The sequence below is a fragment of the Paramormyrops kingsleyae genome, chromosome 25 (genome assembly GCF_048594095.1).
Source record: "Paramormyrops kingsleyae isolate MSU_618 chromosome 25, PKINGS_0.4, whole genome shotgun sequence".
Lineage (NCBI taxonomy): Eukaryota > Metazoa > Chordata > Actinopteri > Osteoglossiformes > Mormyridae > Paramormyrops > Paramormyrops kingsleyae.
Genome location: NC_132821.1, coordinates 26,704,365 through 26,731,502, shown reverse-complemented (window position 1 = coordinate 26,731,502; position 27,138 = coordinate 26,704,365). Strand labels below are relative to the sequence as shown.

General features: G+C 44.1%; 1 protein-coding gene across 2 annotated transcripts; it reads left to right on the top strand.

The window, feature by feature from the left end:
- The first annotated feature begins 126 nt into the window (after window positions 1–126).
- On the top strand, window positions 127–26,910 carry prss12 (serine protease 12). 2 transcript variants are annotated; one of them, XM_023799455.2, is made up of 13 exons: window positions 127–1,206; window positions 3,970–4,108; window positions 6,027–6,205; window positions 6,686–6,836; window positions 7,556–7,734; window positions 8,356–8,497; window positions 9,224–9,420; window positions 14,834–14,975; window positions 17,369–17,571; window positions 19,363–19,441; window positions 19,972–20,094; window positions 23,741–24,021; window positions 25,407–26,910. In XM_023799455.2, exons 1-13 carry the CDS (start codon window positions 876–878, stop codon window positions 25,712–25,714), a joined length of 2,454 nt encoding a protein of 817 aa, XP_023655223.1. In that variant the 5' UTR covers window positions 127–875; the 3' UTR covers window positions 25,715–26,910. The 2 variants fall into 2 exon arrangements, with proteins under 2 accessions (XP_023655223.1, XP_023655222.1); XM_023799454.2 differs by having other exon boundaries at window positions 7,556–7,752.
- Window positions 26,911–27,138: the final 228 nt, after the last annotated feature.

Here is a 27,138-nt window from a genome sequence, read left to right as displayed (position 1 = left end):
TAAGTAAGTAAATCGTATTTATTCGATCCACTGACAATTTTTCGGCTTTCAGACTAAATAGTGAGAAAGTTTCGTTTTCAAATTGACTGTGGGGGCGCTGTACGGTAATTTTGACCCCCCGAAGATACAGTAAAATGTTATTATGAAATCGGGCAGTGCGCGTCGGAGCAGCTGGGGAAGTTTTCGTTATTTTCATAGAATGACTTCTTTGAAGTCTAACTTTATCTCAAAGAAGGAAACGCCACACCGTTAACGGGGGAGGTGTATATTTTGCTTTGATTCGCTGGCAAAAGAAAGAGTGGAATCACACTGCGATTCAGGGATCCTCGGCAATTTTTTTATTATTAATTTTCTTTGTTTTATGTTTTGTTTTTATGTTTTTTTTTTTCAGCACTACTTTGTATTTTATTTTAAAGTTACAGATAAGTTTTAGGTGGTCCTTTTTATTGTTAAAACTCCATATGAGTCAATATGGACACCGACTCACTGAAATTCAAGTAGAACTTGTCTGATAAAAGCTGCCTATTAGCCTGCTGTAGTTAGGCTGTCATTTGCGTTGAAATGCACTATATAATCATTTTTTGAAGGCATAGCTAATTTGTTTGCAATACTTTTAGACGATCTTAAGGAAAACGAATGGGAAAAGCTTTCTAAGCAGTTTGTCCCATTGGGACTTAATTAAGATGCATGAGGCGTATGGTTTCAGCCAGTCCTGAACAGGGATTTATTGACCCGCTTCTGTGTGCCTCATTGGATTTGGGTTCCTGTCGAATTTGGTAAATGTTACCTGATAAAGTGGCAAGATTATGAGATCAGAAGATTTTAAAACCTAAACGATTTTGCTGAGGGGTGATGGACACAGGTTGAATAGCACAATGAGCGCAAGTTTCCTTGTCGCGGTTATTGTGCTGGTCTTCAACGGCAATCGCTGTTACGGCAGCGATCCTTCCTCATTCATTCTCCCTTTTACGGACTGCATCCAGAGCAAGGGCAAGGCGGGTTACTACCAGGGATCGATAGATGTAACCGAGTCTGGGGGAAAGTGCATGAACTGGAGCGAAGTCGCGGGCATCAAGGACAGGTATCCGGGAAAGGGACTGGGAGACCACAATTTCTGCAGAAATCCCGATGGAAGGATCAGACCGTGGTGTTTTGTCAGGAACAGCAGAGGGAGAATAGACTGGGGCTACTGTGACTGCAAGCAAGGTAAACACCAACGTGTTACTGTAACATCGTGTACTGTCATTTTCTGTGGCATTCCCTTTAAAATATTGGACAATGTGTTACACAATTAAACTTAAAAATATTAACACGTCACTGATATATGTCGTCATTGAATGAGTTCTCATTTTGTGTATTAAAACACACCTGTTAGCTTGGTGCACACCTTTCCTCTTCCTTTAAAAGAGCAACAAGCCTAGACACATTGAAATGGACCTCACTGGTATGCAAGTGTCTTTTGTTGGCTGAGGGCCCTGTCACATCTGGATGAGAAATAACGTGCATTTCCTGTTTTAATGGACACAAGGGTATAAAACAATCATGTTTTTGTGCTACCAACTAACGTGACTTATTCTTACACCCATCATTAAAATTTAATCTTACAGTTTATGGATCCATTTAAGCATAAATAATCTAAATATACAGTCTTTTGATGTTTTGTTATATATGGTATGTATTGCTCTACAACTGTTTGAAATCACTTTATTTGTGTGCTTTATTTATGTAAACAGATGGATATTGCAAGTAATATAGTAGTATGTCAATCATGGCTACTACCGCCATATTTATTTCGTGATTTTAGCCTGTGAGCTTTTGATAATCCAGCCAAATTGTTTAAGCAGCCCGCTGGACCCACAGAAATTATCTTTGGGAAACTGTGGAAATGCCGGATTGTGTCTTAGTGGTGCAGTGCAACCTGTATAGGCTTGTATCTCTTGTCACATGACTGAAAAGTAAATGAGACTTTTGTATTGGTTGTGCACATGCATGTATGGTTTAGTGGTGCTTTCTCATACTGCAGTGCATAATTTGTTTTGAACTGGGGCAAGACGGACCCCGAGATCCTGATCCAGTCAGACATGCTTTAAATAGTCTGTTTACGTATAGGATGGAATTCCGGCTTCAGGTGCCAGCTTCCAGGAGGCCTCGTCACACGCCAACACGGCACATCTATTAGAAGTCTCCCTAATTTACGACCCGCTGATGAGTCCGAGCACCATTAGACGTGGCATGCCAGCCATTCTGGACTTTGCTGGATCTCTCCCTCTCTCCCACTAGGAGGAACACCAGCTGAGCTCTTAAGACCCCTGTTGAATTTATATTACAGTACATCAGCATGAAGTATTAGCCCTTGTGGTGTCACTCATTAAGGGGCCAATTCAGGTTTGGAAATAGCATCTAGCATCAGGCTATTTTCTGCAGGGCAAACGCAAATTAGCAGATGAAATGAATAATTAGCAGTAAGCAAGGATCTGTGAATATTTCTAGTGCAAATTTTGTTGGCAACCTTAATACTGTGCTCTATATATCATCTGTTACTATTATTACTTCTAATTTTATCACTAGAAGTTTTAATTATCTCTTCATTAGGCATATATATTGGAGAATGCTTAGGGTACGTTTCTATCAGACATAATCAAAAAATCAGTCCCATAGCTACAATGTAAAACAGGGGAAATTTGGATGTTTTATGAATCTTAATGAACTAAAAGGCTTAATTAGCGCTGTTGGTTATTAAATGATACTCAGGAGACCATCGCATAATATTATTTGGATTCAACCCCTCAGTGTTTTAACATACATGACATGATGAAGAAGCTTACAATAAAAACGTAACTGAAAATGCATGTAGATACGTATTCATTGCTCAAAAGGTTTAACGATAAATAGCATGTCAAAATGCATGTCATAAATGGATGATGTCATAATGCATGTCATAAATGGATGATGTCATAATCACTGGGTTAATGAAAAATTGTGGATTCAGACACTGCTAATGTGTCAAAGAAATGTGAGCTTTACATTAATTTATTTTAAATGTGTGTTTATTGCTAATAATATTTAATATTTTTGTATGAGAACAAAATACATTTATTTGTCGATTACTTTTAATTTTTATTGTGTAGAGCTTTGTTTTATAACCTGGATGTTTTACATATACTTGAAACTTACAATAAAGAAACAAATAGATCTATATTTTATTGCCAGAGGTGGGTAGTTCAGGTCTAGAGAGTTAAAGTCCAGACCTAGATTTTGTTTCAACCAACCAGTTGAGTACTCTGTGTCTGTGACTCTTCATATTCAACTGGTTGGTTGAAACAAAACCTTGGTCTGGATTTTTTACTCTCTGCACCTGAACTACCCACCTCTGTATACTGCTATATGTATCTGTCTTTGTGTAAAGCCTGGAACTGTGCAAGCAACCAGTATGGTCCCAGACCACAAACACCCCTGTCACCATTGGTTTGCCTTCTTTCCGTCAGGCGGATCATGCAGGACTATCCAGGCCTGCACCTCAAGAACAAGGAAGAGTTTATACCTGTTCTCCTGCTGAACCAGCAATAATCAGTCTTGCTTGCTCTACTGTCACATATCAAACTGCCATATCTTTTTTGTGTCAGTCTTTTTCCCTTCACATTGTCATACTTGTTCTTACTACCAATTTACCTCAATATTACCTCATGGTCATACCTCTTTACATTTTACTCATATAGTCTTTTAAACCTTTTTAAACGCTTATATATATATTTAAGTAATTTTTGTATATAATTCATATCTTAGCTGTTATTTTCTTTAGTTTTCCTTTTTTTTCCTGCCACATTGGCATGACAAATTTCGCCGCGCACTGTACGGTGGTGATGAAGGTATTCCGTTCTATTCTGTCTGTTACACAGCATTCTTGCCGTCAGCAGGGATGCCTTTGCCCACCCGATCACGGCATTAACGCAGCTTTCCGCCTCCATTCAGGGTCGGTGCGTCTGCAAGGCGGCCGCAGCAAGCTGGAAGGCACGGTGGAGGTGTACCTAAACGGCGTGTGGGGCGCGATCTGCAGCGACGACTGGGGGGACGAGGACGCGGCCGTGGTCTGTCGCCAGCTGGGCCACGGGTAGGGGGATTACGCAGCGGCGTGCGCCTCGCTAATCTGGATTAGCGGAGTGGATACAGGCTCCGCTCCGCCGGCTCACCATTATACTGGCGCGGTGGGACAGTCGTGTTTCACTGCTAAATCACACAGACCATCTAAGCCTCTTAGCGGTTTTATGACAACCTATGTTAGAACACATTGTTTCTGCATTACCTGCCTTTTCAGCCAGAACCAAATATTCAGGGTCACTTAGCGCAAGGTAATGGACCATTTGGACAGACGGAGAGATACACTACCAGTCAAAGGTTTTTTGCACACACTCGGATTTTCTACATTTGCATGTTGCTCACTGAACATTTACTAAAAGTACCCTCAATATTCTTTGCTAACAAATACATTTACAGCATGTTCACCATTTGGGTAGCTTTATTAGTAAGAAAATGTCACATCTTTGATTTGTCAAAGTAACATCCACCAGCAGTTGTAACAGTAGAGAAAATTTGAGGCATTCTTTCTACAAGGGTCATTAAATACTGCTCTGTCTCATGGGATGTTTCATGGGATGTTTCATGGACAGTTAACTAGTGCATTTATAGTCAGCCTAGAATTTGACTAACCCATCACCGCACAGCCACTTTAACAGGATGTCAGCCATACAGTTACACTCTTTCCATGTTATAAAGGCAACTTGTTTTATTTGACTTATATTTTCATTTATTTTGCACTCAACTTTCCAACGCTTAAAAAGAATTTTAAAAATCTGCAGTTTATTAAATAATTGGACAGGTGGTAAAACCTGACGTGTGTAAAACCTTTTGACTGGTGGTGTTTAGGTGGTTTACCTCGTTTTTTAAGGTACATCGCTCTAAGAAGAGCTTAAACCTGCATGACCTCGCATGTTAAATAAAGTTCCTTAGCTTCTATATTTATTCATATTATATTACAGAAGGGTCGTAAAGGAAATGACCAATAGGAAATTAGAAAAATCTTTTATCCTATTAATTTATCCTGTAAAGAGTTATTGGAGGGAGGCAGGGGTCAGAGTACAGAGAAAGTAGGAAGAACATGCAAACCCTCCCCCACAGAGAACTGGATTCAAACCCCCAGCCGTGGCAGGGACACCAGGCCCCCTCATACTGCCCCCTAGTTGAGACTGTCTGTAAAATTCGCGGATGATGGATGAACCAGTCGACTTTGATTAAGTATATTTAAAATGCCTTTCATCCAGTGTTTTCTGTTTAATATCAGATTTGTGTACATTACGTCTCTGCTTTAAATCTGATATAAGGGGCTGTAGAGCTGGCTGTCGGCTAAAAGCAAAGGAAGAATAATACATCTAGCATATGTTAGCCATTAGTCTGTTACCCATCAGTGGAAGTTCTCCTGGTCTCCGCCCCGCATTCCAATACGGCTCATGCCCAAAGATATGTGCCCTTCAAGCACCTGTGGTCTTCTTGATGCAACACAGATGAGGTCAGCCGAGTGGAGGCGATAATATTTTATGTCCCTAGGTGTTGATATGGGGGCAGAAGCGGGAACAGATACCTCGGTCCTGTCTGTTGAAAGGCGGTGAGATTTTCTGCAGGGCCCCTCTCCTTAACATACCACTGACGTGACATTTAGCTGCTGTTCATATGCAGCTTCACAGTTCTTCATGGGGCATTTGTGGCGAGAGTCACTCCTGCCATACAGGCGCTAACAGTCTTGACACAAAGCCCTCGTTGGGTTGATGAAAAATCCCGATTAGCAGAGCAGACAAATACGGTTCCTGATGAGTGTAGATTATGAGTTTGATTGAAAGATCAACTTTTACCTCGCGGACAATTCCTTAAAAAATGTGCAAATCTCAGACTTTAATTGTCCAGAATAAATTTCCAGGTTTCCATAATAGCGCAGAACTCTTCGCTTCACATCTTTACTGTTTGTTGTCCTACATCAGGTTCAAGGGGCGAGCACGGCAAGGACCCCTTTCCCGGCTGAACCTCGCCTTGGTTCACTGGCGTTCGGTGCACTGCAGGGGACACGAGGACAACCTGCTGCAGTGTCCTGCCACCAGCTGGAACGGGGGGGAATGCACCAAGAAGCAAGCTGCCGCTGTGACCTGCCTCCCCCAGGAAGGTCAGTCCTGAGCCCTTGCCGCCACCATTAAAGTCACTCTTACCTGCTTAGATGCCCGTTAAATCAAAAGTGACTTTACTGGACTGATTCATGTGACATATCTTCCTCAGAATCCTCATGTCACTTCCTGTCACATGACTCTCTCACTATAATCTCTTTATCCAGAACTTTACAGGATTTTTTTCTTTTATGTTATAGCCGTGCCGTACAGGGGATTATGAAGTAAGGCAGATTACCACATTGCGTTGTGTTGTGTCAACAATGAAAATTAATTACTTTCACTTTACTTTAAAGCCTGCTGCCTATCCCAAGATGCACTGGGCTCATACACATATATACTGTTCCTTTTGCCTTGAAACCACATTATAGCACTTGTTCATTTTCAATAAATAGTTCTTCTCTATTGAACTTCTTGCAGGTCAGTTCGTTCTGCCAGAGAGGTGCCCATATATCTCCCTGCTTTGATCTCTCTTGCTCCAGCTGCCACGTTTGTGCCCGTGCGCCTGTCCGGCGGCGGTTCCGGGTACGAGGGCAGGGTGGAGGTATACCACGCCGGCCAGTGGGGCACCGTGTGTGATGACCAGTGGGACGACGCCGACGCGGAGGTGGTGTGCAGGCAGCTGGGCTTTGGGTGAGCCCCTCCCCCACCCCACCCCGGCGCTCGCGTTGTGCTTTGCGATTTTAACTGCCTAAGTGGGAGAGCGGCTGCCCGACGAGGCGAGAGAAAAACAGGGGATGATGGAAAATGACAAGGCTGACACACAGATTTTCACAAACGCCCAGCATATGCGCAGGAATGCAAGCTATGCTTGTCGGAAAAAAAAAAAATCCCTATAGGAAAACGTGGACATTAAAGGTCAAACTGTGAATCGTCGCCATTGTTCCTTCTGAAATGCTGCACTGCCTTTTGCAGCACAATAGAGAGGATCGGCCTGAATTATTGTACAGAATCACTTCATATTTACAGGATACTGAGTCAGAGAAATCTGCTCCGTGGTTCATTCACTTGATCTACGTTTTATAGTGTTTGTATTTTGAAATGTAACCTATGTGCTACCATGTGCTTGCAGTTACTATAAGACCGGCTATATAATATACCTCAAAACAGCAGTTCATTCATTACGTAAGGTCTGTAGAAGATTATGAATACCCAGGAGAGTCTGCAGTTAAAGGGGTGTATGGTTTAGTACCACGGACCGGCAAAGTAATTATTAAAACATTCACAGATCCGCTTTAAAAAGTCTCCAATGTAGCAATTATAGTGTTTGAGTTTGTTCTTATAAGCCGTACTTGCCTTTGAGTGTTCCACATTGTCGTCGTGAAATGGAAGCAGCCACTCTTTCCCTGCAGTGGGACCGCGCAGGCCTGGGGCCAGGCCTACTACGGGGAAGGTTCCGGAAAGGTGCTGCTGGATGAGGTACAGTGCTCTGGCAACGAGCTGTCCATCGAGCAGTGCCCCAAGCGTCCGTGGGGGGAGCACAACTGCGAGCACCGGGAGGATGCAGGGGTGTCCTGTATGCCGACAGCGGGTAGGAACAGGAACATCGGTAGGAACAGGAACATCCTTCCAGAATGTTATGTTGTGAAAGTCTTGCTCATCCAGCCTTAACCCAGAATAAATCACTGCTCTTTACAGGACCATAAAAATGTTCCTCCTTTGAACAGGAAACATGGCTCATTCTTCTACTGCTGTTTGTTGTGTATGTATGATCACTTGCCATCTTACCTTTCCTGCAGGACGATCGAGCTCTTTAGCTGTCTCGCATAGACGCTGTTCTTACCACTCCACAACAGGAGAGGCCCATGATATTTTTTCTTCCAGCAGGAACAATGTTGCGTTAAATGCCAAGGAGCTGGAGCTGGAGCTCCTGCAGAATTGAGAAACAGATATGCTCTGGGACCGAAAGAGTAGTGACGTTTCAGAATGTGGCCAAATGTGACGTTAGCGCGGTAACTCGGGGCTCGCGAGTCCGTGACGAGCCCCCTGCCGTCCTGGGCTGCCGTACAAAGCAAACACACTCTTTCCACATTCCATACAGTTGAGGTTGTCTCCTGTGTATTACAAAATATCAGCAGCCTGCCCTGTAAAAGCCAAATCCACCTCAGAAACGCGTAAATTATTCATCCAGGTCTGTTTTTTTTCCCCCCAGACGGCTCCTTGAGGCTGGTGAACGGGTCGGCGCCCCACCGAGGGCGTCTGGAGGTGCACTACAGGGGTCAGTGGGGCACGGTGTGCGATGACGGCTGGACAGACTCAAACACGCAGGTGGCCTGCAGGCAGCTAGGCTTCAGGTGAGGTGTCCACCCTTGCTGTCATCCCCCGACAAGGAAGCTAGCCGTGGATGGCACTTACACTATTGTGTACAGATAGCGCCTAAGTTAGCCGCATGTACATTAGACTCTCAGTTAGCTGCAAGCACATTGGCCTCTCAGGTAGTTGTACACCCTTAGCTTCTCAGTTAGCAGTGTGCCCCATAAGCCTCTTAGTTAGCCATACACCCCTTAGCGTCTCAGTTAGCCATACACCCCTTAGCGTCTCAGTTAGCCATACACCCCTTAGCGTCTCAGTTAGCCATACACCCCTTAGCGTCTCAGTTAGCCATACACCCCTTAGCGTCTCAGTTAGCCATACACCCCTTAGCGTCTCAGTTAGCCATACACCCCTTAGCGTCTCAGTTAGCCATACACCCCTAGCGTCTCAGTTAGCCATACACCCCTTAGCGTCTCAGTTAGCCCAAAAAGCACCATTAGAAGAAAGTAGTGACTTGGTGGAGAAATAGTATTTCAAAAGTAGTTTTGTAACAAAAGGTTATAATAGTTCATTTAAATTTTATGAATTTGAACAGGAAACTTGTTTCCTACGCGGTGTTTCCAAACACCGCGGATACCTCATGTGGCCAGCAGCCCAGAGCGGAGGCAATTCGAGGCAGCGATGTGGAGAGCGTGTGAGTCTGTAAGACATGGTGGTGTATTCATAAAGACCCACATCTGAAATGGGAGGGGGGCGTGTGACCACAGGCACGGCGAGGGAGGAGCGGGGCAGCAGTTCGGGGAGGGCGTGGGTCCCATCCTGCTCGATGACATCAGCTGCACGGGGAAGGAGCCGGCACTCGTGCACTGCGGTCGCCGCGAGTGGGGGAAGCACGACTGCACCCACAGTGAGGACATCTCCATCTCCTGCAGTCCCCAGCGCCTGGCCCACGGCATCCCGCCCAGTAAGCCCCCCCTTATCCGGCTGTACGGCAAGCAAGGCAGGGGACACCCTGGACAGGGCTCAGTTATATTTACAGAACAAATATTCATTTAGCAGCCACTTTATTCAAAGCAACATACATCCAAGGGACTAGAATCGGTGGAGCAAGTGGAGAGCGAATCCAAAACCCAATATGCAGGATGCATTTTCGAGAAAATGATCTCAAAGTTCTTCGCAGATCACATGAGAAATGAATGAGTCTTGGTGGGTTTTTGTTAACATATGATGAGATGATTTTAGCTCATCTCAAAAACAACAAAAATTTGCTCTTCATTTGGGGTTAAGGGCCTTGCTCAAGGGCCCATTGATGATCACGGCATTTGAACCAGGAACTTTCCACATACCTCCCCAAACATCCCTAAAACCAGACCCGTAGGCAGAAATAAATTTCATGGGGTGTCTTGCAGCCTCACTGATAGGTCCCCCTCAGTAGATATTGCTGGCGGGAGGGCATCAAACAAATTTCAGGGGTGTTTCAAACGCCTGACTGTACTTCTTGTCTCCTTGCCAGAAACCCGGAAACTCCTGCTCTAACCCCCAGCCTGTCCACACGCACAGTCTGACATATGCATCTACATCACACGCAGCTTAGAGACGCCGGTCTGCCTGACCTCATGCTTTGGGGCTGCGTCGAGAAACTGGAGTAGCTGCAGGAAACTGACACAACAGTCAAACTCACAGAAGTGCGACTGAACCCCCAAACCAGGATGCATAGGAAGGTAGAGTAGGCTTAAGTTAGATCACGTCTTGCTGACTAAGTTCACTTCAAATAATGTTTTTTCCAGCTTCCTATTCTTTTCTCTCCCCCCCCATTCCACCTCCTCACACGCACTCCTCCTACCCTTGAGCCGTATGGCTTCTGGAAGTAATTCCGTGGTGGTATGATAATTACGGTGGCTGGGAAGGACAAAGTCGATGTTAATTATAGGCCCATAACTGCGGTTCCTTTCGAGAAAACTGCAGAAGTGTCGTCTCTTCTTGTCTTTGTCATCGGGCTTCCGGAAATCCGCTCCAGCTGGTCGGGTTAGAGCGCGATCGAGTCGACTGGGGCTCTGACTTCGATCGAAATGCTTTAGGGCATCATCGCTGCCTCCCATCCGGGAAAGTGGTTTGTCAGGAAAGCGGATCCTTTGACGAGGAGGCTAATGGGGACGGCCTCGTATTTTGAAAGGCGTTTTGAGGAGGAGAAAATCGTGCTTCCATACTCGGAGTGAGTAAGCTTACCTTAGGGAGAACAGGCATCCGGAGGGAACCAGTAACTGAAGCAATGGAATATGAGCTGTCAGCTGACTGCATGCAGTAATCCCACCAGTCCTGGCGCAGGAAGCCGTCTCCTTCCCACCAAAATCTTAAAATGCAAAGGCAACAATCATAATTATCATCAGAGGTCACGTCTAGGTTCCTCTGTGTCCTCACACGCTATTTCACAAAAACATGAAAGAAATTCCAATGGTTCCTGAGGTTCACAGCACGTGGGGCTGACTGATTAAAAATAGCAGCCCATCTGTAGCATTTTCCTTCTTTCCAGTAGCAGTGCCACAGAATGACGCCTTCTCGCTTATTGTAGGGCCATAATTAGTCCTTAAGAATGCAGCCAGGAATTAACACTCAGTGGCTTTTACCTACGTGATGCGGAGGTAATTATTTCATCTGTTTTGACTTTGCTGTCAGCATATATTTTCCTTGAAGTGCTAAATACACCAGTCGGATCGTACGATTTGTTTGTGTGAAATTATATTCAGCTACCGGCAAAGTAATTATTGAAACCACTTAAAGGACCTCTGATGTAGCAGTCGTATAGTTTTACTTTGTTCCTTTAAGCTGTGCTTGCCTTTGAAATTTCAAAGCCACTTTAACCTTCTGTGTGACACAGAGCAGTTTGAGAACTTTGCTGGATTCGAAGTTCAGGGCAAGCACAAAATGGTAGTCTTCATTCGTTTTCAACATGACAAAACAGAAAATAAAATCAATACAAGGGGCAGGTCATGCCTTTCAAATTTTTTTGACAAGCATGCAAAGAACAGGGCTGTTGCTTGGAAACATTTTTTTGGAAATTTATTGCAGTTGAATAAACCCCAGAGTTATAAACAAGAAATAAATGAAATTAATAATAAAAGGTTGCAGGTTTGATTCTGTGTGCGTGTGTGTGTGTACTGTATACTTGCGTATGTGTGTGTATGTGTATATATTTGCGTGTGTGTGTGCATGTGGATGTGTCTATGTGTATACTGTACTTGTGTGTGTGCGTGTATGTTCATGTATACATGCATGTGTGTATACATATGTGTGTGTGCGTGTGTGTGTGCATGTGTCTGTGTATACTGTACTTGTTTGTGTGTGTGTGTGCGTATGTTCATGTATACATGTGTGTGTGTGTATACATATGTGTGTGTGTGTGCATGTGGTTGTGTCTGTATGTATACTATACTTGTGTGTGTGTGTGTATGTGCATGTATACATGCATGTGTGTGTGTATACATATGTGTGTGTGTGTATGTGGAGTTTTGACACTTCTCCCATTTTTGTCCAGGCTTCCTCCATCTAATGCGATTTCTTAGAAGACCCCAAGAACACGGGGTTAGCTGAATCGGTGCCTCTAAATGGCTAATAGTGCATACGTGTCCTGCAATAGACCAGGCCTCCCATCCAGAGTGTCTCCTACTGTGTGGCGTGTGCTGTGTGAGATCGCAGCTGTATACTGAGTAAGTGGTCATGGAAAATGCCTTCATTCATGAGTAAACAATTAGGGACTAAGTGGAGCAACAGAACCACATGTTATTTCGCAGTAGGTGTTCTGAAACTCTTCACATTCTGCCAAAGGTTATTTCAGGATGTTTTGAGTCTTTGGTCCAGTTTACTTCGAGGTCCGGACCTAGAGTTATGGAGCTATAGTCGCAGCCTGTCCCCTGCATTGCGGACGTGCGATGAGCAGAAATTTTAGCGAGGAAGCTATGTAGCTTGTGAATCCTCTTCAACAGGCAGCCAATTAAAAACCATCTCTCTGGGCATCAGTGAAAATCGTACCATGGGTTGTAATCAACAGTGGCATGCAGGAAGACTCGACAATGTTTGGCACAGCATAAAGCCAGGTGCGTCCCTAACATGTAGGAAGTAAACAATCTTAAGCTCGTTTAAAAAACACTGCCTAGACAATCCAAACGAAATTCATTAGACACCAGAACACCCATTAAGATCCCATCTGGGATGATGGCTGAAATTCTCTTCCCAAAGGATGGAAGTCATTGTGTCTATGTAGTACTGTCAGGAAAACAAATGATCATGTCACAGAAATTACTTTATGACAATACTTCTGTTGTATTTGTCATGGGAAAATTGCATTACCCATTTACATTTTCAGTGATTAGCAATAATTATAATTTCATTGTTATCTGAATAATTAATTTGTTGTGCATCAATCGCATGCTTTAACAGCCTGCAGTTTGTTGGTTGTTTATAGCACATCATTAATTTAATGTGTTGTATAAGCTGATGAATTTGTATATGCCATTCAAGAAAACACGCTCAGAAAAGATGTTTCTCATTTGTAACTGGAAAGAACCAACAGTGCACATATTTTATTAATATCAGTATTTTATTTGTGTGCAAATATTCTCTTGATATATAATTTTTTCTCCCTGCTTTATCTTTACATAATGCCCACATTATGAGATGCTGTAAATTACATTTTCTACTGTACATCCGTGCCTGACTTCAGAAATATCCTCTAAATCATCCAGGGTTATTTTTGCCAGGATGGAAACTTATGCATTTCTTGTCTCTGGAGATCAATCGCACGCACAGGTTGCCCAGTAAACTCGAAGGCATTCTGTTACCATAGCAACCCCGTGCAATCTCCATGACACCGAAAACAAAGTCGGAAGAATTTCTGCCTCTCTCATATGAAGTTGTCACTGTGTCTTACTGCCTGTTTTCATGTCCTTGTTGAGTGGCTTGTTTATTTTTTATGTTTTAGGGTGCGCTAAATTGTTATTTTACAACAGAAGAGCAGAAAATTTCTCCCAGTTGTGCAGTGGAAGCTAATGCTCCCAACTTGTGGATAATTTGGCCTCAGGAACCTTGCTTGCACGTTTCTGTAGAGCTAGAAAAATTAAAATTCTTTAAGAAGAATAATGTAATTAATCTGATAGCCTAATGAGCAGTTTGCTTAATTACTATGGTTTCCCTTCTTAATTAAAAATCCTGAAGGTTCTACTGCTTTGAACCGTTAACCTGCTGGAAGGAAGGAGCTACATGAAGGAGATGAGTTCAGATCCCTTGCTATAAATCTAGGCTAGGCTAATGTATAAACCAAATCTGACCACTTAAACCAAAACACCAGGAACGATTTCACCATGTCCGCTCCTGCCACATCGGGGAGTCAGTAGCCAACGTAAAGCCTCTCTTGTGGTTGTTTGGTTTTTGGTCGGTTACCTCAAGCACTGAACTGTATGCCATTGCTACAGGAGGAAGTGAAAGCGCAGTGCGGGCTTTAAACTAACTGCCAGTGTCACTTTCGTGTCATTTTTGGGAAACCAGGAGGCCGGTGTGTAATTACACTTAGGATCTACTGACAGTTCAAGATAAAGCTCTGATGGGTACTCGCAAATGAGCAATGTACGGGGTCCGCTTACCGTTGGGTCAGTGCGAATAAAGTCAACATTCCAGCGAGTGTTATTATTTATTAATAGTCCTGCCTAAGTCAGTGTTTTTACTAAAGTGTTTTTGGGATTCAAGACAACTTGTCCACTACCAGCTTGTAAAATTATTTAATTTCCTGATGTGGAAGCACACACAGAAAAAGTCACTTCTTTCCTGGAAAACCTTAGACTGTGGTTTAGTGTGGAATCTGGGTGCTTCAACTTAGGGTGCTTGTCACCTCAGTGATAGCGGTGGTTAATACATTAACAGGTCATGTCACCCGTCATGTGCAAATACTGAACCCTCCCGCTCCATACCGGTCCACTGCTGTTTTCGTTAAATGTCATCACAGATCCCCACAGAGTGAGACACATTTGCGTCGATGGTGAGATACGTTTAAAATGTGCCATGCTACAAAGTAACACTTCGCTCTAACATTCGACGTGATCACCGGCGTCAGTCATCAACAAATGATTCAGCTCCAATTAAACCTAATTCATCTCTTTCGGAGTCAAAACTGTTATGACAAAGAGCTGTACTGATTTCATTGGCTAAGGCATCTCACATGCAGTGAGAATCACAGATAACTGGCTTGTCTGAATTTCTAGTCTTGCTCACTGCTGTTAGGTGGGTTTATAAAACATGACACTGGTGTCAGCTATATACCATTCAGAAAATTTTCAGTTGGGTCAGAACTGACCCACTCACCGATCTCCATGTGTCCATTTCTGTCGCAGGTTTGCCCCTCCGGCTGGTGGGTGGAGAGAATCCGAAGGAGGGCCGGGTGGAGGTGCTGATCGACGGACAGTGGGGCACCATCTGCGATGATGGATGGACCGACCAAGATGCAGATGTGGTGTGCCGGCAGCTCGGTTACACGTGAGTGGGACCCCCATTCATTGTTTCTGGAGCCCCAGTCAAAAAGTCACTTTGAGCCAGAGGTGGAAAGTTCAGGAACAGAAAGTAAAAATCCAGACCAAGATTTTGTTTCAACCAACCAGTTGAGTACTCTGTGACTGTGACTCTTTATACTCAACTGGTTGGTTGAAACAAAATCTTGGTGTGGATTTGTACTTTCTGAATCTGAACTTTCAACCTCTACTTTGTGACCCAAGATGTTTAGAAAACTAAGTAAAGTCAGAAGATCATAGCTAGCTGCTTCAGCATCTCCTACATAAGAAATGTGTTTCAGTAATATTTAGTGTAGCGACTGTCTGAGGCCAACAGGGGGCCCCCAAACCTCAGGGGCCCCATGCTAATGGGTGGTTTGAGTGGTGGAGAGCACTGCCGTTACTCGTAGCTGACTGCCCGTCATACACCAGGGGTCTGTGGTTTACCCACCAAAATGGAGCATGTGCAAACTGGTGAAGATCCTATGAGAATGTGTCTGGGTTTTGGCGGCAGAGGGTGGGGTCTGATATTACAACTGTGTGGAAACTTCTGACCTGAGTTAGAGACTGAACGGTGAGTCGGGTTTCTCCGGAACGGTGAGGCTGTGCGATGATGGTGAGTCGGGTTCCTCCGGAACGGTGAGGCTGTGCGATGATGGTGAGTCGGGTTTCTCCGGAACGGTGAGGCTGTGCGATGATGGTGAGTCGGGTTCCTCCGGAACGGTGAAGTACTCTCCTGGGCATACTTAGTTATTCCCATTTCCATTCAGGCTTCATTTATGCCCATTATACTACAGAGTATTTCCCATCGCACTCAAATATAAATAAAAGGGATTATTTTGGCATTATTCAATTTAGTATTGAAAATTAACTGAGTTCATGAAATATTCATTAAATTCAAACAGCGTCCACTACAACATAAAATACATACAATTATATACACACGCGTGCACACACACACACACACACAATTTAAATATTTTTCTCTTATATACTGAAAAGGAATTTTCCATATATAAGGGCCTCCTCTGCTAATGCATTCTTAACATGGAAGTTAACTCGACGTTACTTTTTGCTCGCTTTGGACTGGAAATGCCTGAAATGATATCAGACTCTTTTCATGCAAAAAAAAAAAAAAAAAACCCTTCATAGCTGTGATGGATGGGCAGCCGTTAGAAGCGCTTCAAGCACGAGGAGCATCTCGTGGGGGCCAAGCACAACACATCGGGCGCTAGCACGCTAATGCAAATCACCGTTTCACATCAGGTGAACTGGGTTTATTCAAACTGATCCAAAATAAGCCATTACGATGCTGTGAGCCTGTGTTCGCTTACAATAGCCAATGAGCCAAATACTCTCCCACCTCCTTTCGTTCTCCCCTGGAGATGGATAAAAGTCTCAAGCACCTGCAAAGTATAACATAACTCTAAAAATGCGGCCATGGCACACGGAAGCAATAGGAATTACCACTGGTTAGGTTCAGCTGTAGATCAGGGAAATTTCTGTGTACCGGATGACGGCTTTTTGCTGTAGGTGTTAATTTTGTATCCTATGAAAACTCCTGAGAGTGATTTTAGGATATTTTAATGTGGAAGGCATAAGTGGAGCCATAATTCATGCAGAGGGGCCAACCTTATCATTAGCCAATGATATGTTTTGGAAAGGTGACTGACAGGGGAGGAGAACTGCAAGGGCCAATCAGCTTTCAGCTTGGGCTAGTGCCCCTGTGGCCCCACCCCTGTACACAGCTCCGGTATGATCGTGGGTATTGTAGTGACACCTTCTATTATAACTTCTATAATAAAATGAAGCAGTGAGCCTAATACTAGAAGCATCCAGAATTTTCTAGACTGTGTATAGGTCCCTGGATATTTCATGACCGAGTTTCTTAATATCTGACATTTTTGCAAACTGCAAATGCAAAGTCACGCCTGAAAGACTATTAGAAATATAGGCGCATTGTATCTGCGCATCGTGTCTGTCTTTGTATTGGGTGTCTTTTGAGGTAACTGTGTTTGTGTCTTCACAAAGTATCTGTCCGCCTTGGATTCACAGTGCTGTGACAGGATATTAACACCAAAAACCTTGAAAAGCACCAAGACAAAGGCTAATGAGGCATGAATGAAAGAAGAGGTTAGAGGTCATTAGCGAGTGGTACCTCTCTAATATCCTCGGTTCCTTATCAGACAATGCAAAAGTCTCACCTGAAAGCTAGACTCTTGTTTTCATAGCTATTTTCATTACAGGAATCTATCACTGCAATTATTTTTAACTGGGGGGTAATTACTCACTAGGACGAGTGTCTACATCTGTTCCCTTGTGAATCACAATGATCCAGGCATCAGTGACGTAATGACGACATTCTTCTCCCACAATCCCAAGTGGCCTAGCCAAAGCGAGGACCATGGCCTACTTCGGGGAAGGTCAAGGGGCCATCCACGTGGACAACGTGAAATGCACGGGGGCCGAGCGGTCGCTGGGGGACTGCATCAAGGAGCCGGCGGGCTCGCACAACTGCCGCCACAGCGAGGACGCGGGAGTCATCTGCGACTACGGCCAGAGCGGCAACGCAGCCACTAGCCAAGGTCTCCTCATTGCATGGGCTCTTTGTTTTTATTTCACCATTTTCATGTTTTCAAAACTGAAGAGTATTAATAGGGTATTGCTTTACAGTAAGGCTACCCTTATAAAGGGTTTATGAATGGTTTATAATCAGGTTATTAACTGGGTTGTAGCACTTCAGTATTCAGTAATCAGTATTCAGTAATCAGTATTCAGTAATCGGTATTCAGATTACTTTATTTCTCCCAGATGGGCATTCAGTTCCACAACCAACCCAGTACACAAATAAAACTGAATGCAGGACAACATTCAAACATTAATATGCCACAGACAACAGATCAGCATAAGGGTACAAGGACACAAGCAATGGACTCACTCTGATATTCATGGGTCTGAGTGAGAGAAAGCAAACAAACAAATAAATAAAGGAACAGAAGAAGAAGTTTGTAAATCATTAATAACACTGATTTTATTTTTATATGAGTTACGCTATTTATAAGTGGCAGAAGGGAGCTTTATTGTGAAGTAGTACCTTTAGTAGGGAGATTTTAGAAAACATAGCTAGCAAAGTAGCATTTTGCTTTATAAGCATTCGAAGAGCAAATTTCCAAAGCTCAGTCCCCAGGATACATTTTTATCAAAATTTCTGTGGACGTAGAGAGTTTTGGATATAAGCTCTTCAACCGCTTATAAAGCAAAATGCTCATTTGCTGGCTATGTGTTTCTAAAATCCCTTCTTTGGATTGCATGAGGTCTGAGTGAGATTTGATTCCCGACACTGTAAAATGTGCTGAGGAAGCCTGGCATTAGGTCTCATCTCAAAAACAACAAAACGTGGACTGAGTGCTTCAACTGCATAATGCTGAGCCTAGTACTGTAGCCAGAGAAATCACAAGCCAGACCTGCGCTACTGTGCAACGTGAGGACTTTAGCAGTGCAGTTCTTAACCGGCTCCAGGTCAATGCCAAAGTCAGCACTCTCGTTGAGGTTGGACCATCTGACCCAGTAACAACCTCTTTCTGTCTGGCTTGCGTGACACCACAAATCCGAAATTCTCCATCTGATTACGAGAGCGTGACAGTTGGCTATCCTGCCACAGCTGCAAGCCTCACGTTAAAAAAAAAAAGAAAAGAAAAAAAGTAAAAAAACAAACAAAAACAATCGCCATATTGTTGGACGGAGATGAGGCGGAGGACGTGTCAAACATAGAGAACACAAAACCAAACACTGTTTTGGAGAATCTAAACATACATCACTAGAAAAATAATCACTGGCCTGAGATGAGGTGTAGTGGTGGTCGGGTTTAACACACACAGCCACATTGTTTAACACAGATGGAGGGAATAATGAATAACAAACGGCTGAAAACTCTGGGGCCTGTTTTTAATACCGCCGCGTAGTGGGCTCTCTGTCACGCCTGTGCTCCCCTGTAGGATAGGTTAAACCGCGTTCTATACTTTCCCCATCTGGACAAACAGTGCGAGGTTCTCTTACGACTCACCCGAGAAGGGTGGTGTGGTGTGTGAGATAAAGGGGGGGGGGGGGACAGGTGTGTGGCGGATATTTCACCCGAAGCTTTCCATGTAAAGAGAGAGGAGGAAATTCTTTGCCGGTCATTCGGGGGCGGGCGGGCTTTCTCGTATATTGTTCTTAACGGAATAACGTAATGTCACGTTTAGCTTAGCTTGTGGTTTATCCATTAGCCTTTTACCGCACGAAACGTTCCCATGGAAGCAAGACTTGCTGTCTTTATATATGTTGGGTTTTGATCAAACGCTGTGATTTCAGAGGCCCGATTCTGTCCCCCTTTCCAGACCCTGCGCGCCCAGCGTGCGGAATCCGCCTTGTGCGGCCGCGGCAGAAAAGAATTATCGGTGGGGAGAATTCCTTAAGGTAAGGCTTTCGGAATGCATCGCAGATTAATCCGGGATGCCGTCGTGAACGGGGGAAAATTCCATCTGGACGGAGCCGATTTCAGCCCGGTGCATTGCTGCTGGTTCTGGATGTAATGCAGATGTTGTGTTTAAGGAGCTCCGTGGCACAACATCAAGGTAAAAAAGAAGTGATGTGTGCCTTTGAGGTGAACCGCAAGTTATGCTGGATGATGGGGTCCGATTCTGCTCTCCAAGCACATTAATCTGTCAGCGGGAGCCGTGTTGTTTGGGACGGACAGAAAAGGGAAAGCAGGCAAATAAGAACCTCATGACGTGGATGTGGTCGGCTCTACCCGCGTCGTGTCACGTGACGGGAAATGTGCTTCTCCTGAAGGGTGTGGAGGGGGGGTCTGCACACTTGAGCCCCCCCTCCCACCACCCACATCGTGCTGCTATAAATCTTGACTGGCCTGCGTGTGTGTGTGTCTGTGTGTCTGCGTGTGTGTGTGTGTGTGTGTGTGTGTGCGCGCGTTGCCTGTGTGCTTCCAGGGGCGGCTGGCCCTGGCAGGCCGCCATCCGGCTGCGTGGTTCCCCGGGTGACGGGCGTCTGGTGTGCGGGGCGACACTGGTCAGCAGCTGCTGGATCCTCACCTCAGCCCACTGCTTCAAGAGGTGAGGGATGCAGTTAAATAGAATAGAATAGAATGTTTATCTTTGTACATATACAATGAAACTCTGTGTAAGTTCCTAGCAGTGCTACATATTATAAAAAATAATTTTTAAAAGATAAGACAGACAAACAGATAGATAGATAGATAGATAGATAGATAGATAGATAGATAGATAGATGAGTGAATAAAAAATAATAACATTTATACCACGTCACTGTTGAATTCTTGAATCTTGAATGGTCACTTTTCCTTAAGCATACAACTTTAACGTTACTTAAAATTCCAAATGGACAGCACAGTTTAAAATTAAGGGAAACTTTTTTAATTATCAGTTGAAGAAAGTTGTTCCACAAAAAAATACATAATAAATCTGCTTCACTGTGCTTCAGGTGGTTCTCTACTGAATTAAGATTCAGAGAAAGCTGAAAGGTTTGAGATTAAAGTTGGAAGTTTTGAAATTAAAGTCAAAAGTTTTGAGATTAAATTCAAAATAAAAGGAAAAAGTGGAAAATTAAAGTTTTTTACTTGAAGTTGAATTTGATGGATAGCTTCTCCTGGCAGACATGAGTCTTCTTTTCATGCAGAATGAACCCAAATAGCAGCTGAATATCAGGCATCTATATGGTGTCGTCATGTAAGACGACTCAGCTTCTACAGACAGCTCACAGTCACTCGCTGGTTCCTACCGGTTAACTTTCAATTGTTTTCTCAAAGGTTCATTTCGATATTAATCTTGAGACGTTTGACTTTAACCTCAAAAATCTGAAAATGGTTCATAATTATTTTCCTTTCAGGTGACCCTAGTGCTCTTCTGTGGTTCTTGGTCTCCTCAGACACGTGCTTAAAAAATTATAATTGTAATTAATTATAACGCATGACTTATAATATATATGTGCAGTATAACGCTGAATAGTGAGCCTATTACCGAAAATACGGTTCAGAAGAAAGAAGTAAAAATTGGCTTTGGTTAGGGGAACACAGGACCGCTGCGTTTGGACACACCCCCACTCGAACCCATGGCCCTGGCGACAGGCTTTCTAGTGGGGTGGCGGCGTTCACTGCAATCCGAAACCTCTCACGAATAGAAATGAACGCCCGGCGGAGATTTCCTCTTCCCGCGGCCCGATTTACTGTTTGCACTTATCTGGGTCATAAAGCGCTCCCCCACGGAGAGCATGGAGCGCAAATAAACACCGTCCGCATGGGAGCCGTTCTGCGGGGATTCACGCGTAATGTGACCATTCCTGAATGGCAGAGCCCATCGGGGGATTGTAAATATTTGGGGGCCTCTCTGGGGATCAGGGGGGGGCACACAAGTTTGCTCACCAACTGAAACGCTTCCACATGCAGCCAGTCCTCAACTAACCCCCCCGCTCCCCAACACACACACACACACACACACACACAGACACAGAGCCCCTATTGGCTATCCTCTACTTATGCGATCGCTAAATTATAGGCTCTGGAACAGCAGTAAACAGCACTCTGACAGCCCCTAAGAACCCTGTGCTATTTAGGATAGCCCTATATGTGGCCCAGAAAGTGACTGCATTTATCTAAAAAAAAAGAAAAACTAAAACCTTCAGACGTGTTTACTTACGCTAAAATCTCTGTACCATGTGACTTTCAACCTTATCTTCAATCTCAGGAAAAGAAATCTGCCACGGTCGCTTTGCGAAATAATTGTGGATTTTCCCGTTGAATCGCATTTTTAAAAATGTATCTGACGGAAGCTTCCTTAGCATTTAACGTATATATTTTCAGTATCAATCACAATTCCCCACACACCTGGTGAATCACTTATGCCTCTGTTTACGTAAGATGAGTGTTTATATCGTATTACTAACATATAGCGAAACCCTGCCGAATTATGTTCATGAATGGAAACAGTGTAAGCTGTTATATTTATGACCTGCTTTTTCAGTTGCTTTCAAGTCATTTATCATACAATTACCATACTTTGACACAACTTTGGGACAACTTTGTTGTGAAAGGTGCTATATAAAAAAATAAATGTATGTATTGTATTGTATCAATATGCATTTTTTATTTACCACGGACATAGTATGTAAAAACATAACCTGCAAAGTGTTTTTTTTACCCACAAACCAAACACGAGTCTCGCTGCAGACGCGTTTGTTAGTTCACAATCCCTGAAGTCGTGTAGCTAGAGCACATTTAGAAAGTGTTTGGTTGCAACTTGGGCTCCGCACATGGCTCTCAATGTTAAGCGTTTCAAAACGGTTTTATGAAAATAGCCCGATGACAGACGCTCCATGCAACATGACCGGGGACGTAGCAAAGTAAATGTCATATTATTTTTATGCATCTTGCCTCCATTTGGCTGCTGCCCAAGGATAATGAAACGACAGCCTTCAGGCAGTTACAGGCTGAAAACACCGTTGTCACATCAGACACGAGATTTGAAGAAATTACTTGATTTAGAACCTTGGTTTGTTGACATAGCGCCACTTTAGAGTTTCCCATCATAAAAATCAATAGCATTCACTTGTGCAAACATTACCTCTTCATGTGTCTCATACGATTCAGCACAGACCTTCTGTTGACTCTTAGCAATAGACGGAAAGTGTCTGAATATTGCTCTTTGAGGAAAACAAAATATAGCTGCTGGGCACTGAATTTATTTGAGATGTCGAGCTTTTCAGTGCCGGACATCGCAAGCAACATTAACTGACTAGGTGTCCAGAAGTCTTGTTGACTCACTGCCATCCAACGGCAGGAAGCGGCTCTGATTTCAGGATGTTGATTTATTTCCGGAAATTCCGATTGCCCCTCTTCACCCCCTCTTTCCATCCATGGCCTGTTGGATGTAATTATTTTCCCGCGAGTGCTGATCTGTGACAGTCGGCAGATTGGTGTTACAGTACATGCAAAACCACAAGAATGCGGAAGGGACTGCAAAAATGCCACAGCCATACTGGCAAACCCGTGGTCGATGCAGACCTTGGAGACTCGCATCTGAAAGATAAATCTGCATCTCGCGAACATTGTTAACTCCCCTACAGGGGTGCCAGGGAATTCGCCAAGCGGAAATGATACTACGGAGCTCGTACCGAGTTACGTCTTTGGTTCATTCGAAACTCTGACCTCCGGGGGCCTGGAATAAATGCCCCCTATTACTTACAACATGATATGAGATCAGAGGATATTCTGTGGCAGAATGAGACGTCGGTGTAAATTCGGACCCGAGTGTGTGTTATTGATCTTCTGGGATTTGGGGAAGTTTGAAGTCTGAAAGCGTTACAAGGTTACAGGAGCAGGAAAATACCATGTACTTGTTCCGCAATTGGAGTTTTCATATGGGGTCGTTCATATTGTGTAGGATTAGAGGCACACGTACATAATTTATTATATTGATATTTGATGGCTTTGTCTTTGGTGATAAATAAACGATTCTGATTCAGTCCGCATATCATTTCCAGTCCGTTGTTGTTTTTACTCAATTAAAACGCAGTCGTTACTGGTAACCTTTCATGTAAAAATAGAGAGTGCTGCAATAAGAGCACACTCCCATTCTCCCAGAGCCTGACACAGCTCTGCTTGTGGAGATGGGGGGATTTTAGCGCCATTGTGTCATGTGACCCGCACCCAAGCCGGCGACTCACATCGTGCCCCTTCTCACACAGGTATGGGAACAGCACAAAGACGTACAAAGTCAGAGTGGGCGACTACCACATCCTGGTGCCGGAGGAGTACGAGACAGAATACGCCGTGGAGGAGATCATCCCCCACCCCAGCTACGAGGTCCATAGTAACGACTACGACCTGGCGCTGGTGAGGCTATCTGGGCGGGAGGGTCGCTGTGTGACCTTCAGTCGCCACGTCCTGCCGGCCTGCCTGCCCGGACGCAGGGAGAAGGCGGCCCGGACCTCCTCCAGCTGTTACATCACTGGCTGGGGCGACACAGGTAAGAAGCCCCGCCCCCTGGTAACCGGGTTCACAAGTTCCCCGAGTCATATGCAGGGCAGGCTAGTGTTTCAGGTTCCAGAGGCTTTGCACGACTTAAACACGACGGCACGCTCCGTAATCGAATATCATTAAAGGATCGCGCTTCGGGCCTTGCCAGCCGTTTCCGTCAAGGGAAGCGCGCACTCCGCGCACTCCGTGCACTCCTACCTCGGCTAGCTAGACGGAATCAAAGCGTTGCGATCCAAAGGTTCGGCGCATCTAATTCGGGAGCTTCAGTAACACATCCGTCTTCTTCTGGCATCCCGTCCAGCCCATCCACAGAATAAATCCCTTAAATCTCAGAGCAGATGAGTCCAGGTTGGCTTCAACCTCAATTAAAAAGCAGTTTTGAATGACATGAGGCAGAGTGGATCTTTTTTTGGTTCTCCACCCTAAATATCACTATGATTCACTTCTCTACTTGGCCTGACAGCTGAAAGACATGGAATTGGACATTTTTGTGTAATTTATTTCTACAAATCCAGATTTTTTTGACATCTTGGACAGACAAAGGGCTGTCAGCATGAAAATCTTTCATGGTAAATGCGTCCGCACCACTTTGACCTGCCAGAAACCATCTCACAGCTCCTGTCGCTTTCAAAATAATACTTTTTTTTGGTTCAGTGGGTAACCCAGTGCAGATTTGTTCCTCTTCATAATGCAACCGGCCTGAAGTTTTTTGGTTTTTTTTAATAATAGCTTTTTTTTTTTCCAAAAAAGTATCTTGTTTTGGCTGTCGAAATGTGCACACAATCATTATCTAGGGTCATATCCAAAAGGGCTGTCGTTGAACCAATGATTTATAATTCTTTGAGGAATTTTCTAAGGATATATTAACTGAAATTTGTGACTGTGTTGAGAATTTGTGGTGTGGTGCAATTTGTTCATGCTGGATACTTTGTGTGTGTGTGGGGGGGGGGGGCTGGAGAGAACTCAGCATTTGAAGCCCTTGACATTTGGGTTTGGGCAGATAGGATGAGAAGAATTGCGTTAAAATATTAAACGTGTTTTTACAAGCTGCTGACTGTTGTGCCCCTGTGAACAAACGCGTCGTGGTTGTTGTTGAATGGCCAGGAATGGTGCGTGAAAGGCATCTGTCAGCTTTTTTGTTTGTTTTTCTGTATAGCTCATATAGCTAATAAAAGAAACAGACTTTGTATAACGCAAAAAAACACTTCCGAAAAGGTACAGGATATATATACAGTACAAACCGGTTAGACTATACCAGCAAAATTACACTGCGTAGTGTTTTACGTAGCTGATTAAACAATTTAGCGTAAATTTCTTGCGCGGTGGCTGGTCTTTTGGTTCCCGTGCCCTGAGTGAGCTCGTGTCTCTCCCCAGGACGGGCATACTCTAAGACTCTGCAGCAAGCCGCCGTCTCCCAGCTCCACAAACGCCACTGCGAGGCCCACTACCCGGGCCAGTTCACCGCCCGGATGCTGTGTGCCGGCAACACGCCGTCTGAGCCCTGGGTGGACAGCTGCCGGGGGGACAGCGGGGGCCCACTGGTGTGCGAGCGGACTGGAGGCCGCTGGGTGCTCTACGGGGTCACGTCCTGGGGCTACTCGTGTCGACTGCAGAACTCGCCCGGCGTCTACACCAAGGTGTCTGCCTTCGTGCCCTGGATCCGCCGCCTGACGGGGCTGTGATGGCGCTCTAGGGGTCAGCTGAGTGTGGCGCGTAGGTGGGAGCAAGATTTTATGAACAAAAGGGTGTGTACAGGGGGCGGGGTCACAAGGGAACAGGCCCCGAGCTGAAAGCTGAATGGTTCACACAGTGTCTGTCCCCTGTCAATCATCAATTTAAAACATACGATTGGCTAATGATAATTTTGGCTCCTCTGTATGAATTATGGCCCCTCTTACGCTCCAGCTATATTCCTTTACTACACATCAGCACTTCTCTGTTAAAAGGGACCACATTCCGAATCCTAACAAAGGCACAGAATGGGCCGGGGGGGCTGCCTGTTGTGTTTTTTTCTTCTTCAAGCAAAAGCCCACGGAAATAAGAGCGAAACACATTTTTAATTCCTAACATGAAGCGACAAACTTTGCACTTTAGGATTTAAAAAATTCATCGAAATAGTGCGCAGTTAGGTGATGGGAACATTACCTATTAAATAGGTATGCACAATAAAAGATGTATTCAAGGACGTCTTCATTAAAATGTCAATTGTGTACTACGTTAATGTTTAAGTGTCGCTTACTGTGCTTTAAATTATGCTCTGTAGTAGACTGAGACCGCTTTGCTATGGTGCTCTGCAGTAGACTGAGACCGCTTTGCTATGGTGCTCTGCAGTAGACTGAGACCGCTTTGCTATGGTGCTCTGCAGTAGACTGAGACCGCTTTGCTATGGTGCTCTGCAGTAGACTGAGACCGCTTTGCTATGGTGCTCTTTCAGTAGACTGAGACCGCTTTGCTATGGTGCTCTTTCAGTAGACTGAGACCGCTTTGCTATGGTGCTCTTTCAGTATGTTTAATGCAATAGTTTTGTGCAATACTTCAGGGATTCTCCACCTATAGATATCCATCGTTCCTAGTTTTTTTAAGTTGAGAAAAAAAATGATAAATATACTTAAAATTATCTGTGAAAAGCGCAAAACAATTTGCATTATGAATTTCTAGTAATGCCGATTTGGTTACAACTGAGCAACAACTATTGCAACTGCTTTTGTACAACGTCTTAGTTTTATATTACATTTTTGAATGTATTACTGGACTACGCTATATATACTGCTTTTATAAAAGTCTTAACGTGGTAAGTTTCGGAAAAAGTGAGGTGCGTCGGTTAATGGGTGTTGTAAAAAGTACAAAAACAAATAAACATTTAAATGCAGTGCTGATATCATTTTGTTAATTTGTTTTGCTTTGTGGGGATTAGAAAACAATTTTCATAACCAACTTAAACATGAAGATTAATCATCATAATTTGATTCGCTTTCATCACTGGTTTTAAATCATAGAAAACAAAATCGTGATCTGCACAATAACTGCAGATATTATGGAAAATATACATCCAACTATTTTCTGTAACCACTTGTCCTATTCAGGGTCAGGGGGGGTCCGGAGCCTA